The sequence below is a fragment of the Xiphophorus maculatus genome, chromosome 2, assembly GCF_002775205.1.
Source record: "Xiphophorus maculatus strain JP 163 A chromosome 2, X_maculatus-5.0-male, whole genome shotgun sequence".
Lineage (NCBI taxonomy): Eukaryota > Metazoa > Chordata > Actinopteri > Cyprinodontiformes > Poeciliidae > Xiphophorus > Xiphophorus maculatus.
This window is the reverse complement of record NC_036444.1, coordinates 20,828,169-20,849,629: the sequence shown is the minus strand read 5'-3', so window position 1 is coordinate 20,849,629 and position 21,461 is coordinate 20,828,169. Positions and strand designations below refer to the sequence as shown.

The following is a 21,461-nucleotide window of genomic DNA, read 5'->3' as shown; positions in this document are numbered from 1 at the left end:
TGTGACACAAACGTTTTCCAATGCTCTAAAAATGTGTAGAATAAATATAAAATTTCAACATTTCCATCAACACAGATTTGGGTCATAGCCTGTGAGGTTTCTTTCAGCTGGGCAGGGCCAGTGGCAGGTGGCTGTTGTAAACAAATCGACGGGTGCCTGGTGGGAAGAGAAAAATAGCTGAGGAGAGATTCTACAATTCTTGGACCGAATCATTTGCATTCATTGCCAATGCGGAAGGACTACTTGAACGTTTGCTCTGTAGCGAGAAGTTGTCAAATAACAAACCGTACTTTCTGGACTATAGAGCACACTTTACTGTAAGCCGCACCTACACATTTTTTTTTTTTTTTGGAAAAAACAAAAAAAATCTAGACTGGAAAGTACATGTATAAGCCGCACCGGGCTATAAGCCGCATAGTTCAAAGCGTGGGGGGAAAGTAGCGGCTTATAGTCCGAAAGACATTTTCAGGGAAGGCGTCAAGATTAAAGTTACTTCTTACAAGCCCGAGAAGCTGTCCAGTGATGTCCGTAAAAAGAAGTAGCATTAAACACGTAAGAACACAATCCTACCACAGGCACATATTTATAAATTGATTAGTGATTTTTGTCAGTATATATTTAGAATGACACTTAGCGATATTATTGTGTTTAACATCCTCCAAGGTAAGAGGATGTTGAACACCCTCTTACCTCAGAGGATGTTGTGCGTCAAAAAAGAGTGCTGCTGTGTTTCACCATTGCACTGACTTGCTTGGCATTTGCACAGAAATCAAACTTAAACCGTATTAATTTAATTTGATATATTTTATCTTTTCAAATGGCTGCTGTTGTTTTATTTTATAACTGCAGGTTGCGTTTTATTGCACTCCGTTTGTTGCCCAGAGAAGTGGCACGTTAAGCACGTTCCGTTTTGTTGTTGTTTTTCGTTCACACACTTAACGTGATTATTTCCAAAGAGCGATCGTTGTTATGGAAACTGCATTTGGGACAGCAGGGAAAAATAAACATTTAATCATGAATGCTAATTAGTGTACGCACTTAGTGGTTTTGATGATAGGCTAATATAAACACTTATAGCCAGTTTTGCCTTCATTATAAGCCTTATATAAGGCTGCTAAGTTTTTGCGGCTCCAGACAGATTTTTTTTTTTTTTTTTTTGGTCCAATATGACTCTTTCAACCTTTTGGGTTGCCGACCGCTGGTCTAAGAAATGTAAATATACAACCAGGAGCGGAGCGGAACATTGAACTGAAAGTGGGGAGGGGGAGAGAGTGGTATCGAAATTTCAAGGGGCGCCTGAACGCATCAGACGTACGTTAACTCAGGTGGTCGCATCAAATATATACGTCTTCTAATAAGCAGAAACACGACAACGTAGGGTCGGTTCTAGATATAATATTTGTCCTGAATAATAAAATAAAAATATGGATTTAGATGTTGAGTCGTTGTGAAACGTGTCCATGCCTTTCGGCCAATCGGTAGCCGGCGCAGCATCTCCTCCCAGTACGACGGCAGTAATGGCCGCCGTCTTGTAGCCCTGCGGCGTGGGGAGAGCCACTGTCACGCTGGGGGGATTAAACATTTACTACTCGAAACATGTCGGCCGTGTTTTTCCTGAAAAGGTCTCTGAGCAGACTCCCACCAAGTGCTGCTAGGCAACTCTCCGCCTGCCGCTATCACACCGAGAGAGGAGTGTACGGGTACCGACCGAAGCGGCTCGCCGGGGAGCACAACCAGTCACTGAGGGACCGCATCGCTGCACTGAACCAAGGTCGGTACGGGTTGAATTACAACACGGAGAGCCAATAAGGACGTGGAGGGGATAGATGGAGGCTACAGTCGTGAAATGTGTGTTAATTATTTGTCTTTGGGTGATGTATTAATCTGAGCATCACCCACTTGAGCTAGCTCTTGTAGGCAGCTAGCTGCAGTGCACCTGTGTTTATCAGGAAGAGTCGAGTTTCTTCTTCAGAGCAGAGGCGACACCAAGGGGGATGTAGGGGGGGACGATGACCCTCTTCACTGGACTTTACAGTTATTTCATTTTTATTCTCCAGAAATTCAGTCCAAATATAAAACCTGTATAGGTTCATTACACACAGACTGATGGGAGAAGAAAAAGAGGAATGTTTATTTAGTGACGCATTTTGTGACATGGTGAAAATCTGTAATTTGGGCTTCTTTGCACATGGATTACTGCAGGAGTGCGGTGTGGATCAGTCTGTGGTTTTGCTCAGGTGTTAACACTTAAAGCCTCCTTGACAGCAGCCTTCATCTAGGCTTTATCTGATGTTTGTCATCCTCCTCTTTGCAACGCCTCAGATTGTTTATGGATATTGTCAGTGCAGTTTGCTGGCCAGTCAGACACAGTGGCCATTAAACCAAGTATGAGCGTAACATAAACACTTCTATTAAAACTGTTTCTTAGTGCAATCAGACTTTCAGGGAAAATGAATTTTGATTCATTCATGAATTCAAGCTTCATTGTGGTCGTCAGATTTAGCGGAAATAAATGCTTTAAATATTGTAAGCTTTTTGAACCGAATAGCTGAAAAGCCTTTTGAGAAGCATGCGTATGCGTCATAGTTTTCTGCAATTATGTAAGAGATCAAATTACATGTATTTATTCATGCTAGATTCAGTATTTGTTTTTAATGAATACATTTTACGTTCAACCATAGCAGCATACTTTATAAAGATCATTATATTCTGGTATATCCTCCACCCTGTCCAAACCTTTCTGGGTTCACCCGTACTTAGTGGCAGCATGTTTTTTTGTTCTCTGCTCAGATCACGGTCTCGCCCGCCTGGTGGAGGCGTACAGAACACATGGACACAAGGCTGCTAAAATTAACCCCCTACTACCTCAGCAGCCCGTCGTGGACCATGTCCCGGAGATAGACATGCTGGCCGGTGCCGTCACTGGAACGCTCAACACGTCAGGTAAGTTTCATAGAGACCTACAGAAGTCAGGGTCGTGTCGTACACACATTCAGGAATATGTGTTTTCAGACTCTGTAGCTGTTTGTGTCTTGCTTCACTTCTGAACATCAAATGTTGGACTTCATGGAAATATTGAGGAAGAACCAGCGGTTGAATGACAGCGTGTGTCTTCACTGCCTGCATGAATAATAATTTACTGTATTTACGCTCAGCCAGGAGTTTCAGGTAGGATTTGATGTCACCCATTCCTGGTGTCTTTAATGCCACATTTCTATTTTCCCTGTTTTTCTGTCTAGTTTTTAGATTAAGGAAGTTAAAGTGTCATCTAGGTGCTTGCGTTGTCAAGGATGAGTGAACAAACACAAATGATTGAATCCCTGCACCTTAGGAAAGGATTAACTCACCAACCCGTTTCAGAAAGTACCAGCCCGGACTTGCTTCACGTTTTGTCTACTGCTAGTTGTAGACAAATAACTATTTAAAAAAACGTTTAACAAAAGATACATTCTGATTTTTGTGTTAAGTTGATAAACTTGTGAAATTGCCAAATAAAGTCTTGAAGATATCTATTGTTCCGTCTAGATAGTATGCTTGACAAGGTCTCAGGTTTCTCTCTGACATATTTGTGTAATCGTCAAGATCTGCTTCTCCTTCATGTTGCACAATAACTCCACAAGGAAACCCGTCCATGAAGGCTTTAAAATTTTTCTCCATCCCATCTCTTTTCTTTCGGAGACGTATGTCTGGGTTGGGTGTGGTGAGGTTTTGTTGCTACAAATACAAACATGTTTGAAACGTCTTTCAAATAAATCAATTAATCGTACGATAAATGAAAAGAAACACCACAATTTTCATTTGCTTGATTTATTGTTTTAATCTTTCTTTCTTTTTTACCAAAAACCAAATGATAGAAGTCTTCAGTCTGGTGTTTTGGTCTCAACTATCCCTTTTTTTGAAAGATAATTTTGTTCACAGAGACTTTATAATTCAGTTTATTTGTCGTTTCTCTGTTCCAGTGTTTAAATGTTCATTATAATTGAAAGTTTATTGATCGTTGAGAACGTTTTCTTGCATTTTTATGCCATTATGTCTATTATATTACTTGAAAATGGTTTCAAAACAACAATATTATTGTTCATCACAATAAGTTCTGGGGCAATTTATCGTCCAGCAAAACATATTGTGACAGGCTTACTTCTTCTTTCCAAATGAGCTTATATTTATGCTTTAAATTAAAGCGTCACACAAAGAAAAAAAATCTAAATTTCCGTCTGAAGCTCTTAGCTTTGACCCAAGTTACAACCAAATAAACACAAAGAAAAATTTTTTTTATCAGCAGTCAAAAAAAACCATGATTCTATAAATGAGGAAAGTATATATTTACTTATGTACCAAAGTAAATAACAGACATACATGAAATGTATTTTCAAATTATGAAACACATTGTAGTTACATGCAGAAAATGAAGGAAAAAAATAGAACACATTATTTTAGAATTATAATTTATTTGCCGTGTACAATGAGATCAAATGAGAAGCATGTGCATATGTAATTATTTCAATATTTATTTGTCATATACAGCACATTGTGAATTTATGATAAAATTCAGTGAGCAGAACAAACATCGCAGTGGTAAAGTATTTCAGGAACAATTTGTTGGCTTTTAAGTGTAACCAAATAACTTGTGTAAATTTGTTGCAGAACGAAGCGATTCAGAGGACTGACTTAGGCTTAATTTACAAAATTATCAAAGGTAGTTTGAAATACCTGTTTAGTCAAGTAATAGATTAGTTTTTTTCAAGTAAATGAAATTAATATTTCCTGAAACTGAATTTATCTTAAAATAGATATGATTATATAATATGATCAGGTTGTTCTAGCTGTCTCTTGAATTGCATTTAGTTTTGAGAGAGATGTCTTCATTTTTAAACATTAAGTTAAATAGAACATTTTTCCAACTTACTAAAACCAATTGAAACGCTGTTTCAAGCTTTTCAATCTTTAAGGTTTTGTTTCCCTTTTCTCTACTTATGCGCAGACCTAGTCTTCAGGTAAACGATGTGTGTTCTTCCTTCCTAAGGCCTGCGTCACTTTGGGAAGGCTCAGGCCTCGGCGGAGGAGGTCCAGACCTACCTGGAGCGGGTCTACTGCGGCCACCTGTCCGTGGAGGTCGGCCAGCTGAGCAGTCTGGAGGAGAGGGAGTGGTTCGCCGACCGCTTCGAGGAGCTCAAGAGGGAAGGCTTCTCTCCAGAGGAGAAGAAGCACCTGGCTAAGCTAATGCTGGAGTCTCAGGTAGGTCTAAGAGGAGGTGAGCAGGTGTCACCTGCATCCAGTCTGGTGGGGAAATAAATAAATGTTTTGGCTTCCCCCCCTCCCCCTGTGTGTAGGAGTTTGACCATTTCCTGGCCACTAAATTTGCTACTGTGAAGCGCTACGGAGGAGAAGGAGCAGAGAGCATGATGGGATTTTTCTATGAGCTCTTCCACCAGTCGGCCCACAGCGGCGTGACAGACGTCGTCATCGGGATGCCCCACAGAGGCCGCCTCAACCTTCTGACAGGCCTGCTGAAGTTCCCACCAGAGGTCAGAGAGATGTGATTAAAGAAAACATTGTAGCTACAGGGCAACCATGACAACGCTCAGATTGCTCAGCTACAATAAAGTCACAGTTTGCTTCCAAGCTGGAAGCCGCTAAAGCAGGTTGTTCTCGTTGCTGCCCCCTGCAGCTCATGTTCCGTAAGATGCGTGGACTCAGCGAGTTCCCCGACACCTCCCCCGCTATCGGCGACGTTCTCTCTCATCTCACCTCCTCTGTGGAGTTAGACATGGGAGCAGGGCACCCTCTTCACGTCACGATGCTGCCCAACCCATCTCACCTGGAGGCCATCAACCCGGTGGCTCAGGGCAAAACAAGAGCGAGGCAGCAGCTGAGGGAAGAGGGAGACTATTCGCCTGAGGAGGGCGCCTACCCTGGGGACCAGGTCATCTGTCTGCAGGTACTTGCAGCATGTATTTAAGCACAGACGGCAATAGTCCTGAATATCTGCTGCTGATTAGTCCGATCCAAGTAGGAAAGTTAAAAATTCATAGCTGGAAAATCCTGCATCAAGGTTTTAAGATTGGTAAAAATCTTCAACACATTTCAGAACTCTTGTTGAGAGAAAAATAAAACTCTAGAAGAAAAATATTGTCTAAAATCTCAAACATGAGATTCTATTTTGCTTTTAGCCCATGAGTTCCAATCGACAGATTGGTACTTCGGGCCGACACAGGCTTATTTATCAGCGAAAACTCTCTACCAAATAGTCTCGTCTCACTTTTTCTCCGTTTTTCAATACTTTGGTAAAGAGAATTTGCTACAGTCATAAAAGCATAGCTTATTTTAAGGCTTTTTGCACATCTTCACTATGGTGCTGTATGCTAAAGTGACTAAAGTATTTAGTCACTTTAGCTAAATGACTAAAGTGATTTAGCTAGTCACTTTAGTCAACTAAAGTGACTACTTTAGTCACTTTAGTTGATGCTAAAGTGACTAAAATATTTAGTCACTTTAGCATACAGAAAGTTACAAAGATGTCCTTTTTGTAACTTTCTGTACTGTTCAATCTTCCTGGTAGTTTGTTATATTTGTTTTATTTCCAGGTTCACGGTGACGGGTCATTTACCGGCCAGGGAATCGTTCCAGAAACGCTGACCCTTTCAAACCTACCTCACTACAGAGTGGGCGGCAGCATTCACCTCGTAGTGAACAACCAAGTGGGCTACACCACTCCGTCAGACAGAGGAAGATCCTCTCTGTACTGCAGCGACGTTGGTGAGTTAAACTCTCAAGCTGCGTCTGCAGAGCCTGTAGATGGTTCAAAATTAGGTCTGCAGCTAACAGTAATTTTAGTTATTATTATTATATGATATTATATGATAACGAATAAAAAATAGCATGTTTTGTTGGTTTCTTTTTGTTTTGTTTAAGCCTTTTTATAAAATATTGGCAATGCATTGAAATATGCAAATAAATAAGTAATTTTAGTTCCTTTTTGAATAAGAAAACAACAATGCCTTGCCTAAAATGCGATAACAGCATTCCTTCAGTGAACCCTTGATTTTTGGAGAGAAGGACGCATCGGCAGATAGAAAAATACTTTCTAACATCGACATGTGAAAAGCTCAGTCCTTTCTGCTTGATTTAACATCAGTACAGTGCGGAGCGGCTCTGTTGGTTTTTTTTGGATTAATGCATTATTAACATTTGTTTTTCCTTTTTACAAAGTGGGTGAAGCTAAAACCTCCATTTGAAGAGTTCTGGATAGAACAGATTTACAGACAAAGTGTTTTTTATTATCTTAAATTCAAAATGCTTGTATTTTTTTGTAAAATTTTACTTGTTATAATCTTAATTACTGCTCTGAGCATGTGGGTTTTTTGAGTCTGTATACTCGGGTAATGATTAACTGATTACTAAATTAGTTGATGGTTATTTCCATAATCGATCCATCACGATTAAGCCGGTTTATCGTTTCAGCCTTGATCAAAATAAAGCAAAACATCCAGGTGTTTTTCTTTTCCGAAGGTAAGATGGTGAACTGTGCTGTGATTCATGTGAACGGCGACGATGCAGAGGAAGTTCTGCGAGCCGCCAGGCTGGCTGTGGACTACCAGCGGCAGTTCAGAAGGGACATCATCTTGGACCTGATCTGCTACCGTCAGTGGGGCCACAATGAGCTGGATGAGCCGTTCTTCACCAACCCGGCCATGTACAAGATCATTAGGTCGGTCCATTTTTACCTCATGGGTCAACGGTTGAGTAAGTCTGTCTCAATAAGAGATAAATAAGTAATCACACGATCAAATACGATGAGCTTGACGATTTCCGGCTGGATCATCAGAGATGCTCTCTTTTATTTATTATTGCCACAATTTTGAAAAAGCACCCAGAACAAAATAGTTTGCACCTAATTTTTTATCTTTTAACTATACCTGTCATTTTGCCTGTTGTCTCTATTTAGGCTGAATGGTTAATAATATTTTCTGAGACATTTAGACTTCATAACACATTACCATTATTGTTGTTTCAGTTGTTTTGTTTGTCTATTTTGGACATTTAACATGTTTTCCAGCTGCAACATTAAATGTTCTTTAGAAATAATTTTTTTTTAATCTTTGAGAGGGTGCACTTGCTTTAATATGCCATTATTATTATTATTATTATAATAGTCAAAAATGGCCTCAAAATGACAGTATTATCATTAAACGCAGTACTTTCTGGGACAATTTATTGTCCATTGAAATCGGTTATTGCGACAGACAGGCCTACATGACAGACAGACATGAATTCACTGTCTGTAAATCTCTTCTTCGTGTCTCTTTTCCTCCTTTTAGATCGCGTCAGAGTGTCCCCGACTCCTACTCGGACCAGCTGATATCTGAGGGTCTGATGACAGATGCAGAGCGAGCAGAGATCAAGTCCAGCTACTACGGCACGCTCAACGACAAGCTGTCCGGCATGACCCTGTACAGCCCCCCGCCCACCAACCTGCAGGGCCGCTGGGGGGACCTGGTGGAGCCCCAGGCCAGAGTGACCACCTGGGACACGGGCGTCCCCGCCCAGCTGCTGCAGTTCGTCGGAGCGAAGTCCGTTGACATCCCCGAACAAATCTGCTTGCACAACCACCTCCTAAAGACCCACGTACAGGTACAGCAGTGGTCTCGGCCGGAGGGTCTCATTCTGGCTTCGCAGGCTGAGCGCTTTTGTCTTGTTTTCTTTCTGAACTCAGGCTCGGTTGCAAAAGTTGGAGGAGGGAACCAAGCTGGACTGGTCGACAGCGGAGGCCCTGGCTTTCGGCTCTTTGCTCTGCCAGGGTGTGTTTGCCTTTACAGCGTTTCCCTTTGAGTGTTTGTGTTTTGCTAACACTGCAAAAATCTAAAACTTACCAATTACTTTTTGTCTAATTCCCATTACCAATAGCTTAGTACAGGGGTCTGCAACCTGCGGCTCTGGAGCCACAAGTGACTCTTTGGACCTTCCACAGTGGCTCTTAGTACCGATGACGGAAAATTATAAATATAAACAACTATTACTATTAAGCATAGATTTAAGAACAAATTTTACCGTTTACTGAGTGAAATCCTCCAACTGCTAAAATTTGATGTCACTCCATTTTCTTTACAAGGAAGTTGTACTCATTTTACTGTTTTTTCTTTTAATAATTTAGTTGAATTTCCACAACACAATGATGCTAAAATTATCAACATTTTTACATCTAATTTTCATGTCATTAGGTGGAAAACAATGTCCTTTTTGTCTTTTTTTGCCAATATTACCATCGGTATCTCTTTTTGCAAAAAAATGTTGGGGTTTTATTGTATATTAAAACCAAAAAATAGAAATAAAATGGAGGTTTTTTAAAAATAACAAATTTGCCATAGTAAATATGTGTCAAAGATTAAAAATGGTCTTTTATCAACTGTTCATGTAACACTTGTGACTCTATGTGAGTTTTATTTAGCTGGATTTGGGGCAAAAATGGCTCTTTGAATGGTGATGGTACAATTGAAATAAGAGAAAACTAACACAACTTTTCAGCAACTTTTCACTTGTAAGTCAATAATTCTTGAATATAAACTTAAAGGATTTTTCTTGACATATTTCTTGTTTTTAATGAAAAACTCTGCCAGTGGAAATGGTCTTGCTGAAAAGTTACGTTGAAGTTATTTTTGTCTTAATTTAAGTGTGCTGATATATTTGCACTAGAAACGAGACAAAACGACTTGGTAACATTTTCTCTTCGGTGTAAATATTGATTTATAAATGTTGCAGGCTTTCATATCCGAATAAGCGGCCAGGACGTCGGACGAGGCACGTTCAGCCAGCGACACGCCATGCTGGTGTGTCAGGACACCAACGACACCTACGTTCCTCTGAACCACATCAGCTCCCAGCAGGCGGGATTTCTCGAGGTAAAAATAATAAAAACTGACTACAGTTTGGAGACCAGTCAGGACATGTTTTTGCTTTGTAAAACGATCTTGTGCGTTCAGGTGTGCAACAGCCCGCTGTCGGAGGAGGCGGTGCTCGGGTTCGAGTACGGCATGAGCATCGCCCAGCCCAAACTGCTGCCCATCTGGGAGGCGCAGTTCGGGGATTTCTTCAACGGGGCTCAGATCATCTTCGATACTTTCATCTCAGGAGGTCGGCCTCGGTTAAATTACTCCCGCTAAGTTGAAGTGAAACGCGACTGATTTGGCTGTTTGGTTTGCAGGTGAAGCCAAGTGGCTGCTCCAGTGTGGGATGGTGATCCTGCTGCCTCACGGCTACGACGGAGCCGGACCCGAACACTCGTCCTGCCGCATGGAGCGCTTCCTCCAGGTGCAGCTCTGCGTTCATGTCACGCTTTTAAATACAGACATTTAAAACAACATTTTACAGATTTGTAGTTGGATTTTATAAAATTGTGCTGAATCAAAATTAGCAGAATCACAGAAGTGTAATGGTGCTACTATTCAGTGATAGATCAATTAATCGCATGATAAATTAAAACAAGATCAATAATTTCCATTTATAGTTTCTCTCTTTTCTCTCTTTCTACAAAAACTGGATGACTAAAGTCGTCAGTCTGGTGCTTTGGTCCCTTTTTTGAAGGACAATTTTGCTCACAGAGACTTCATAATTTATTTTATTTGTGGTTTGTTTTGTTGATTTATTTTGGATAGAATCAGAATGTAATGTTACCTTTACTTATAGTTATATGACTTGAAAATAGTCTCAAAACAGCAAGGTCAGGTCTAGCTACTATGTGCTAACTGCAGCTGCGTTTTTAGCTGCGCATTCAACAAAAATAGATCATTGATGGTCCGCAATTCAAACGGTACATAAATTCAACAGCTTTGGCCCAGCTGCAGCAAATGAACAGTTACCCCACTGTTTGAACTTTGACCTGTGGTCTTCCAGGTCATTAGAACAAAGAGCTCTGACTGGATAACATGCTTGTAAAAAAATGACAGGAATAAGAAGTCGGAGCCAGATGCAGTTTTCTCTGGCAACGTGATCAGCCTGTTTGTCAAATTTTAAACTGTTGTCAAACATTACTCCCAATTTCCTCACTATAGGTTTGCATTAATCGCCACAACAGGAAAATTGGTAACACTTTATTTGACGTGGTGTGCATAAGACTGACATAATACTGTCATAAAAATTATATAACACCTGTTATGGAAATAAAGGAGTCTTCATGAATGTGTGAAGTGTCATTTGGTAAAAAATAACACCTTTGATGCAAAGTTGACACTTTTATTGGACTTTTAATGCAAGTTTTAGTACAACTTTGCAATAAAAGTGTCATTATTTACTAGGGGTGCACCGGATGCAGTTTTCTGGCCGATCACGATTACCGATCTTTTAAAAAGCTAAAACTGCCAATTCCGATTTTAGCCGATACAAATTTCTTTGATCTGAAATGTTGCTCAATAAAGCAAGAAAGTTGTTGAGTGGTCAACAGTGGGGTGACTATTGTTAATTGTAAATGTGCAGACATAACTTGGTGGGCCAGTCTGTCAGTCAAACCTTTCTCACCGGAGAGCAAAAGAGGACAATGGTTGATACTTAGACCTTTTCCAACCTAGATAAGATCGGTGGATAAAATCGGGTTCCCTATTATTTACTGAATGACACTTTGTGACAGCAGTCCTAAACATTCATGAAGACTACTTCATGTTCATAACGGGCGTTATGTCATGTTTATGACTGTATGATGTCTGTCTTCTGCACACGCTTTCAGATAAAGTGTTACTGGAAAATCTAACTAGATAGTTTCCGTTCTTCTTTGCAGAATTAGTAAATGCATTGTCTTCTTATTGTGGACCAGGAATTTAAGCATAACTCATACATTTTTATTAGATTTGAGGGTTTTCTCTGTTTGGGATTATTGTGTTGTTGAAAGACCCATTTATGCCCAAATTTCAGCCCCTTGACCTAAACTGTCATTTTCAGATGGAATAAATTTGTTTGGCTTCCAGGAACCTCCAAGTCAATCACAAACACAGTGAAAAACCTGCCAAGAAGAGTGAACAAATTTCCATCCAGCTTCATGACAGAGGCTCGTTGATTGCTACAAAAAAAAAGCGATATCCCTGCAACATGCTAAGGGACATTTATCCAAACATCATCGCTACATATTTAAATCCAAAACAATTTATAGATTATAAATAAATCCGCAAACGTTTGTCTGATTAATCGTCCCTGGAAAAAGAATCATGTAGGCAAATTGCTAAAAAATCTAAATAATGACAGTCGTTCTTGTGATCAATGTATTCAGATGTATCTTGTATATCAGCGTAAAGGAGGTATAGCCAAGATATTACACTCGTCAGGGTTAATGTATAACATATCCTCCAGAGATAAGGATGTGGCAGCCTAGATGTGGTTTCAGGTTGAAGCTGAGTCTGTTTCAGCTTCACTCTGCACCAGATTTTAGATCACGTAAAATTCTGACTTCAAACATTTAGGCATCAGTGCTTTTTCATTTCCTGTCATCTTTTGGAAGGAAATCAGGCTTGGCTCATTTGCTTTTATCTGTCAGATGTGCGACAGTAAAGAAGAGGGTGTGGACGGCGACACCGTCAACATGGCGGTGGTCAACCCCACCACTCCGGCCCAGTACTTCCACCTCCTCAGGAGACAGATGATCCGAAACTTCCGCAAACCTCTCATTGTGGTCGGGCCCAAAACGCTGCTCAGGTTTTCTGTAAGAGGAAGCTTTTCTTTTTAGAGCACGAGTTGCTTCTTTTTCCTCCAGTATTTCCATGAGAAGTAATCAAAGATGTTTGTTTACTCCAGGGAGCGGTGTCCAGTCTGAGTGAACTGGCACCGGGAACGTCCTTCAGGCCGGTGTTGGGGGATGCTTCTGTCTCCGCAGAAAGGTACACACGCCCTGACCTTTTAACTGGGAAAACTGAGTATTTCATTTTGTGACTGATTTTTGATCTCGACTTTTAGGTTTTGTCAAGACTTAAGTCTCCTTGTCTATGTCCTAGAACAAGTTGGATGCTTATCTCAGCTCTGAAATTTCTAAAAGATCTCCAACATTTCCAAATTCAGAATATCAGATGATAGACGGATGTTGAAATCTCAAAAAGATGAGACGGTGAAACCTTCCAGTGTTTTTCTGAATGTCAGTGGCAAGTTTATTTATGTAGCACTTTGAAAAACAGATTGAAACGGCAACAAACTGCTGTGAGAAATGTAAAATTAGAATAGAATGAAATACTGAAAAGAAAACTATAACATCACAATGAAAAGTGTCAGACCTACAAAGTTTCGCTGAAGTCTTGGTCTCTCTCGCTTTGTCGCAGCCGGAATAAATTGAAAGAAAATAAAAAGTTTCATTAAGAAGCATCTTACATCTCTCTGCTTCCTGTGATTTAATTTTTCACACTTCAGTGAAGCTGACATTGTGTCTCTTCCAGATGTAGGGAGAGTTTTTTCTAACTAGCACTTATTGGTGATGCATTCACCAATAAGGAGAAAAATCAGATTTTTCAGTCATCAGTCAGAACAGAACCAGCTGAACTCTGATATCTGTATTCATCAAGGTTACTTGAAACAGATTTAAAAACATTTGATCATGTTTCTGGAAAATGAATAGATGCTTTTCTTCTATTCTGTATACCGGAGATCCTGAACTGCCTTTTAAACTATTAAAAAATGTAAAAATTGCAAGTTGAGGATGAAAATGTTTTTTTTATAATTCCATTTTTCAAGAAACATACATATTTTTACTGAACTCAAGTTTGTCTACAGCAACTTAGACCAGCTGTAAAGTTGTTTATGCGTGATTTTGATCATGGTTTTAGGGAATAGGTAACAGATATATCAATATTGCATTGAACAAATCTCGAAACTTAAAACATGCACTGTTTATTCACGAGCTCTATCTTTTCTGTCTTTCGTTGCACTGCTCAGAAGCGACTGAAAAATATCTGATTCATTCTCATTAGCGTCCAGAAGGTGGTGCTGTGCTCTGGAAAGCATTACTATGCCCTGCTGAAACAGAGAGAGACTTCAGCTGCTGGCCAGAAGACAGCGCTGATCCGGGTGGAGGAGCTGTGTCCGTTTCCTGTCGAGCCTCTGCAGCAGGAGCTCAGAAAGTATCCTAACGCTAAAGGTAGAGAGAGCCACCGCACGCTGACAAACACACACACACACCCACACCCTTGACTCGTAACACGCTCTTTAAAGATGCAATCACACCTGAGGTTTTTCTTTATCTTCACATGAGTGCGAGTCAAATTGTGCCATGATTTTGATTTACTGTGCAACTAAAAACCGAACATTTACAAGTTCCTTTTTCCAAATCTCAATCATATGGAGTACTTTCCACTATTCTCTTCAGTTTTGTTTTGCATTTTTGATTTGTTTATAGCCTGAAGCATTGTGCCGCATATTAAATGGTACGTTTTGTGAGTGTAGTTCTGCCTTGGAGAGCTTCCTGTTCAGCATCAGCTCACCTTTTTTTCTGAAGTCTCTTTGTGTTCGGGGTTCCTCTTTGAAAAATCACACCTGTCCCGTGTTTTGCCTGCGCCGTTTTTATTTTTAAAGGAATTCCCCTTTGCAACAGCAGGAAGTGCTGCCCTGTCCACGACTACACAAGGGAGATGAGCTCTGCCAAGCAAAATAAATTAAAGTCATTAACATTTTTAATCAAGGTAATAAAAAGCGTGTTTAATTTTCTATTTGCCAGGGAGCTTTTCCAAACGAGAGCTTTTTAATTGACAGCATGAGTAAAGTCGAATACTCTACAAGAGACTACTTCCTCTTTAAGGAGGTTTCAGTGAGCTGTTTTGGGGAAGTGGAAAACAGAAATCAAAATCAGCCAATTCTTTTTCTAAATGCTCTAATCAGAGTCGGATAATGTGTCTCATTTTTACTCCAGACCAGGCTGTTAGAGCAGGGCATGGTTAGACTCATTGTCCTCTTAACTGGAGAGTTGCTGGGTGGCTTTTTCACACAGACCTCAAAAAGTGTTTTGTAATCATCCTGAATTACAAAAAGCCCTAATTTTATGTTCTGTAGTCTGATCAGAAACATTTTCATGGCATGAAAGAGGAAATTCGATCAGCTCTGACATGACAGTTCAAAGCATAATTTAAGAAAATTCTTCTTAAAATAGCATCCATCCATCCATTTTCTTCCACTTATCTGGGGTCGGGTCGCGGGAGTAGCAGCTTCAGAAGGGAGGCCCAGACTTCCCTCTCCCTGGCCACTTCTTCTAGCTCTTCCGGGGGAATCCCGAGGCGTTCCCAGGCCAGCCGAGAGACATAGTCCCTCCAGCGTGTCCTGGGTCTTCCCCGGGGCCTCCTCGCGGTGGGACGTGCCCGGAACACCTCACCAGCCACCTCAACTGGCTCCACTCGATGTGAAGGAGCAGCGGCTCTACTCTGAGTCCCTCCCGGATGACTGAGCTTCTCACCCTATCTCTAAGGGAGAGCCCAGCCACCCTACGGAGAAAACCCATTTCGGCCGCTTGTATCCGCGATCTCGTTCTTTCGGTCATGACCCAAAGCTCATGACCATAGATGAGGGTGGGAACGTAGATCGACCGGTAAATCGAGAGCTTCGCTTTTTGGCTCAGCTCTCTCTTCACCACGACGGACCGGTACAGCGCCCGCTTGATGGCAGACGCTGTGCCAATCCGCCTGTCGATCTCCCGCTCCCTTCTTCCCCCATTCGTGAACAAGATCCCGAGATACTTGAACTCCTCCAGGACTGGAGGAGTTCAAGTATCTTAAAATAGCATAAAGAATTAAAATCGACAATTGTTTAATGTCCTAAAATCTGATCCAGGTTGAAAAATAACATTTTTATTGGACGGTCCACGTTTTCGATGTGGAAGAGTGGTTAGAAAACATAAAATGATTGCTTGACAGCCACTGTCAAGGTTATTTGTTCAGCTAAGCACATTAGCACATAATTATGAAACAAGCAATAAATGTGACACTTTGTCAAATGCCGTCATCATGGAGAAATATACATCAGATGTAAAGATCAATGTTCCATTTGCTATGAATCAAAGGCATCTCCAAGCAGGTGGGTTTTTAACATTGATTAAAAGGAAATCAGTGTTTCAGCTGTTTTGCAGTTTTCTGGACGTTTATGTCAGATTAGTGGAGCATAAAAACTGAATTCTGCTCGTCTGCTGTTTCTTTCTGGTTCTGGGAAAGTTCTGGAAGGTCGATGCAACATCAGCAAGTCGGTAATGTATTTTTCACTTTAAGCGTTCAGTGATTTATAAATCAACAAAAGTATTTTAAAAACGATTCTCTGAGCTGCTGGGAGCCAGTGAAAGGAGTAATTTTTCTCCAAAAATGTAAAGCTTTCTTTGGTTGATTTTTCTTGTAAAACAGAAATTAAAGTCTGAAGAGTAGCATTAACAAAATCAAATAACGTGTTTAAAAATAAAAAGCATGATTATTTAGCATGTTGTAAAAAAAATCAATGATGAGAGGAAACAGATTTAATTTTAGTTTGCCTCAGCTTCTTTTAAGCCTGACGAAAAATTTAAAAATAAACTCTTACATGTAACATAGATATCAACTGTATTTATTAGCTGCATGCATTATTTAGGAGTTTGCATGGTTTAAATGTTGTTTGAGATGATAAAATCACATTTGACGTAACTAAACCAGGCAGGTGCACATTTGGTCTGGTCGGCTGCATAAACTCTGCACATTAACACGCGCAGGCAGAGCGTTAATCAATCAAGCGTGGGCCCAGGCTTTGACTTTTCTGTCGTCTCATTAGCAGCATCTGATGCTCAAGCATCGCTCTGCGCTTCTCACAGAACCTCCAAAGCGTTTGTTTATCGTTTCCTGGCGTGAAATACGGACCGAACTTGGACTCTCTCTCTGTCTTTAAAGGAGTTTTATCATCCAGGTAAAACGGTTTTTGCTTCATGACTGTTTAAAGTGCAACACATACATCACACACACACACACACACACACCAGGACACACGCAGAGTGGAGGAGTGAAAAAAGATGGTGTCTTTGTTAAAAGGGTTAAGAAATCAAAAAGACTAAATAATAAGAAAAAATGTTTATTGCTGTCTGCATTGTTAAATATGTCGACTAGAGTCCAGTTTATTTTTAAGAAAGTTTCAACATTTGTTTCTGATTAGTGCCTTGAAGCTGGATGTCATTTTATGGTCACATGCTTAAAAAGGAAAAAAAAAAAAGTTTTTTTATGTTTGGTAAAAAATTTTTCTGGTAGAGTTAACAGTTAAATACGACTGAACTTTGTAAAATAAATAAATAAATAAATCTTAATTACTGTGCAGAAAGTGTTTCTCCAAGTTGAAGTTTTGCATATAATAAAAAAAATACTCAGATTTGTCACTGAGTCTGAGCATAAATGAAATGATGTCAAAAAGCTATGTAATATTGAGGAGTTGAGGAATTAGTTTTAATTTGAAATAAATCCCCAAAACTGTAATTTCAAGGTAATTTGCCTAAAAGCGGGCGGGGCCCAGTTTCAATTGCAGTTTAAGAGTCTTTTTCAAACACCATGTCTCATTAATTAAGTCCAATAAGATCCGGTAAAATTCCAGTGAAAACACAGATTTTGTCTGATCATTAGGATTAATTAAAACTAAGACGGGGCTTATTTTCCATCCCAATTTCACATGCAGATCCGGTTTGAGCAGCATTACATGCTCTTACGTCAGCAGAAGGAAGCGCTCCTGCTTCTCGTCTCACTTAAATTCTCGCCGTTGTCAGCTGTCGAGCTGCTGCTCTGACTCAAGCCTCTGCAGTCGGGTCGTTGGATCTTCTGCTGCACACACACCACATGTGCTGCGCACCCTCACACCCATCATGACGGCAAAGCAAAACTAGAACCTTTTCCTTCTCTCTGCGGCTGAATAGGTGCTGTAACTGGAAGCTCAGGATTATTGCTAACATGTCGGGATGTAGCCCAATCTGCATTTAATTGATTTATTTACTTTTGCTAACTTTTGCAACGTGTTGTTGCTGGGAATGTACGAGAGAATAAAATCACTTGTCAAACTGTGTGACCTCCTAGAATAAGTCAAAACTTTGGACATTTTACCACAAAAATTATAATTGTTGAGCTGGCAAAAAAAAAAAAAAAAAGTTGTTAAAAAAAATACAAAAATATATTGTTGTTGCTCTTGAGTACTGTGGCCTTGACGATTTGGCAAAAGGTTTGGACGCCTTCGCTTCTGACAGGCCCTCTCCCTGTGACCCACTATTAAACCAACACAACACTACAAAACGCCACATAAAGCGAAAAGCCTCCAGTGTGAGTTATGAGCAGCAGCCTTGACATTTCAAGATGAAGTGTCCTCCAGTTTATCTCAGTTGGACTACGTTGCTGTAATTTATATCTCACGAGTTTGGGACCGTGGTGTGAACAGCACCGACCTGCTGAGAATGCTGCAGTTTTACTATGAAAACATCCAACTCTACAAATTGCAGTTCAGTGTAACCTGCTGCCTTTACAAGTCGGCATGTAGAAGAGTTAAAAGTTGTGGATTTTTTTTAAAAATTTTTTTTACATATTCTGCTGCTTATTTATGTGAAGACAAATAAAAACTTTTCTCATGAAAAATAGCAGTAAATACACATTTGGAAAAAAAGAAATGCATTTCACATGTGTGTATTTCTAAAAGAAATGACCTAATATCTTCCAGTATATCGCCATAAACATGAGGAAAAGTTGACGAACCTTCTCAAGGGTGTCCGCATCCTTAACGAGTCTTAAAAAGTCTTAAATTCATTAAGCTAGAATAAATACCTTAAAATGCCTAATATTAGTTTAATTCACTTTGACCTCAAGTACATTAATCAGAGGTCTGTTGTGTTTAATCTTGTATCTGTAGGCTATTGCTAACTAGCTGCTAATGTGCCCTTGTTAGCTAGCTTTTTTGCCACTATCATGGCAAAATTATCACCAGTTGGCTGGAGAACATTTATTTTTGCCACTGGCTCACTTCTGTTGCCAAGCCATACAAGGCCAGATGCAAAAAAACCCCTAAAAAACTAAAGTTTTTAAATTTAATCCAAGGCAGCATTACAACGGTCTTAAATTTGACTTGCTGAAACCTGCAGACACCCTGTTACCTGCTCAGAGTGTAGCGCTGTATTCACAGAGCTCTTCTTCTTTCTGCTGTCAAGGTGACTGAGCAAACATTTCCTTTTGCAACCAACCTTGAAACTCCTGGTTTCACTTCAGCTTTCTGAGTGCATTGTTCCCAGCAAACACCGAAGTCAGGCAGCTTGATTTTAGAAGGAGAAAAGAGAAGCAGCAGAAATTCACCATGAGAAAATGAAATTGTTTCCTCTTCTCCTCCTCCCAGAGTTTATTTGGAGTCAGGAGGAACCTCAAAACATGGGCCCCTGGTCTTTCGTGGCGCCCAGGTTCGAGAAGCAGCTGGCCTGCAAGGTAAAGTAGCGTGAAGTAGCTTTTAATGCGAACATCTTGCCGTTTCACAAACGACTCATTCTCGTCATCTCGGACTGTCTGCACACCAGCTCCGGTTGGTGAGTCGCCCTGCCCTTCCCGCCCCCGCCGTCGGCATCGGGACCCTTCATCACCAGCAGCAGGAGGCCATCCTCACAGCTACGTTTTCCTGAAGCGAAGCTTGAAACCAAACTAAGCGGAACACGGACATCAGTTCTGCACTACAGGGTCAGTGGTAATAATGCAATCAACGAATGTCTTTAAGAGAATAACGTTCATAATTTGAGTTGTTGCCGCGTAGTTTAGCGTGTTAATTTTAATAATTTGAAAGCATTGTCTTTAATGTTCTCACGATTTACGCCAGTTTTTTTTTTTGTGTGTTTGAATTTAGAATTGTCTGAATCAAAGCCTTAGAGATCATGTTTACATGATGATTGTAGGGACAGTACGCCTCACTCTTCTGTTTTTATGATTGGAGGGATGCATTTGCAGAAATAAAAAACCTCTACAGGTTCCCTTTTTCAGGAGTCCAAACCCCTCTGGTCACGTCACACACAAAGGCGTCCATGTTTGTGCTGTTGAAAGCAGAAAATATCAGTTTAAGTCGTTGGACATGCAGCATTAATCTTGGAAGTGTGGCGTTGTGCAAAACAAACGTAGCTCAGAAAGAGATGAAGCATTGTCTGATGAAACAGGGAAAACTGTTGCAGTTGTGATTCTGTACGTAGATGATGTTCTGAGATGATTTTATCCTTGTTTACACGAAGGCTGTAAAGAAATAAAATACTGACATCTTGAACAGCTCATGTAAATACAGCAAAACGTTTTAAATAAATCTATTTTCATGTTTTTTTGTCGTGTTTCTTTAAATTCAACTGAGAGTCAAGAGTGAAAATAAGAGTTCACTGCTTTGAATGTGTTTTCCCTTCACAATAAAATACCTCCATGTCTCACAATTGTCAAAGAAAATGTCAGTTTTCTACCACTAACCAATAGATTTTTGCACTTAATCTTGTAAAGCCCAACATTACTCTATTCCTTGCAAAATTCGATTTACATTTAGTTCCTGTCTGATAGGATAAGAGTTAAAGACAATACAATGGAACATACAGGAACATTTTACATTTTCTCAAAAAATTGGCTTGTTGAATATTGTTCATATCCTTCCTCAATAATTCAAAAATCTTATTAAATATTATTCCACCCACTTATCTATCAAACGGTTAATGAGCTCCAGGTCTTTAATTCCCTCCACAGGATCTCCTTTCAGACTGAATTCACGCAAACGATATTTTAGTAAGACGAAACATCTTGGTTGATAAAATTGAAATATTGCTTTATATGTAATTCTGCCAGAAGTATGAATAATTTTGAGCTTACCTGTATATGAATGTGTTTAATTTTGTAAAGAACGCCTCGGGTCAATTGTTTGTCCCTACATGGCTGCTCTGGTGTCTTGGTTGGTTTCTATTTTCAGATGATGACCATCTCTCTATGACATGTCCAAAGCTTGGGTTATTGTTTTGTAGCTAAACTCTATTTTAAACTTCCCCATGTCTGTGTTTCTTGCTCTTCAGGGTTCTGTTTTTGTTTTTCTCACTCATTTAATGCTCTTGAACTTTAATTTATATTAAGAGGAATGCCTTCTTTAACTTCTGCAATTTTGCTAAAATAAGAAATGTTTCTATCCGGAAGTCCACCAAGCAGGAAAGAGCCACGAGTTTTGTTTAATAAAAGTAAAAGGGTCATACTTCTCCTATTTTAGCTTCTCTTTATTAGTTCCCTATTAGACATTTCCCTATTGGTTCCCTGAAAATCAAAAATTATTTGATTTCAAGGCACAGTCAAGTAATTATACCTTCAGTTGTTATAAAATGCTTGTATAGTGCCGTCCACTGAAACCAACAGACTGAGCAAGGGGAGCGTTGGTCAGCTAAGCAGCCAGGAGGTGCATGGTGGCTCTGGAGGAGCTGCAGAGGCCCCCATCTCAGGTAGGATCATCAGTCAACAGGACAAATGGCAGCTAGCTGTATTTCCATTGACTGTATA

At 40.0% G+C, this 21,461-nt stretch overlaps 1 protein-coding gene across 2 annotated transcripts; it reads left to right on the top strand.

Moving 5' to 3' along the window:
* Positions 1 to 1,404: 1,404 nt before the first annotated feature.
* On the top strand, positions 1,405 to 20,262 carry dhtkd1 (dehydrogenase E1 and transketolase domain containing 1). Of its 2 annotated transcripts, XM_005796294.2 has the most exons (17): positions 1,421 to 1,771; positions 2,791 to 2,943; positions 5,024 to 5,235; positions 5,331 to 5,525; positions 5,669 to 5,938; positions 6,585 to 6,756; positions 7,510 to 7,708; positions 8,319 to 8,631; positions 8,714 to 8,798; positions 9,757 to 9,896; positions 9,978 to 10,128; positions 10,199 to 10,305; positions 12,515 to 12,679; positions 12,772 to 12,854; positions 13,932 to 14,098; positions 19,309 to 19,394; positions 19,484 to 20,262. In XM_005796294.2, the coding sequence occupies exons 1-17, from the start codon at positions 1,597 to 1,599 to the stop codon at positions 19,583 to 19,585; spliced, it is 2,775 nt and encodes a 924-aa protein (XP_005796351.1). In that variant the 5' UTR covers positions 1,421 to 1,596; the 3' UTR covers positions 19,586 to 20,262. The 2 variants fall into 2 exon arrangements, with proteins under 2 accessions (XP_023205173.1, XP_005796351.1); XM_023349405.1 differs by lacking the exons at positions 19,309 to 19,394; positions 19,484 to 20,262 and adding an exon at positions 16,155 to 16,341 and having other exon boundaries at positions 1,405 to 1,771.
* Positions 20,263 to 21,461: the final 1,199 nt, after the last annotated feature.

Bases quoted from the DNA above. Each gene is read 5' to 3' on its own strand.
- dhtkd1 (XM_005796294.2), top strand. From the start codon at position 1,597: ATGTCGGCCGTGTTTTTCCTGAAAAGGTCTCTGAGCAGACTCCCACCA. The intron at 6,757-7,509 runs GTGAGTTAAACT...TCTTTTCCGAAG, and splicing joins TCTGTACTGCAGCGACGTTG to GTAAGATGGTGAACTGTGCT. The intron at 9,897-9,977 runs GTAAAAATAATA...TTGTGCGTTCAG, and splicing joins AGCAGGCGGGATTTCTCGAG to GTGTGCAACAGCCCGCTGTC.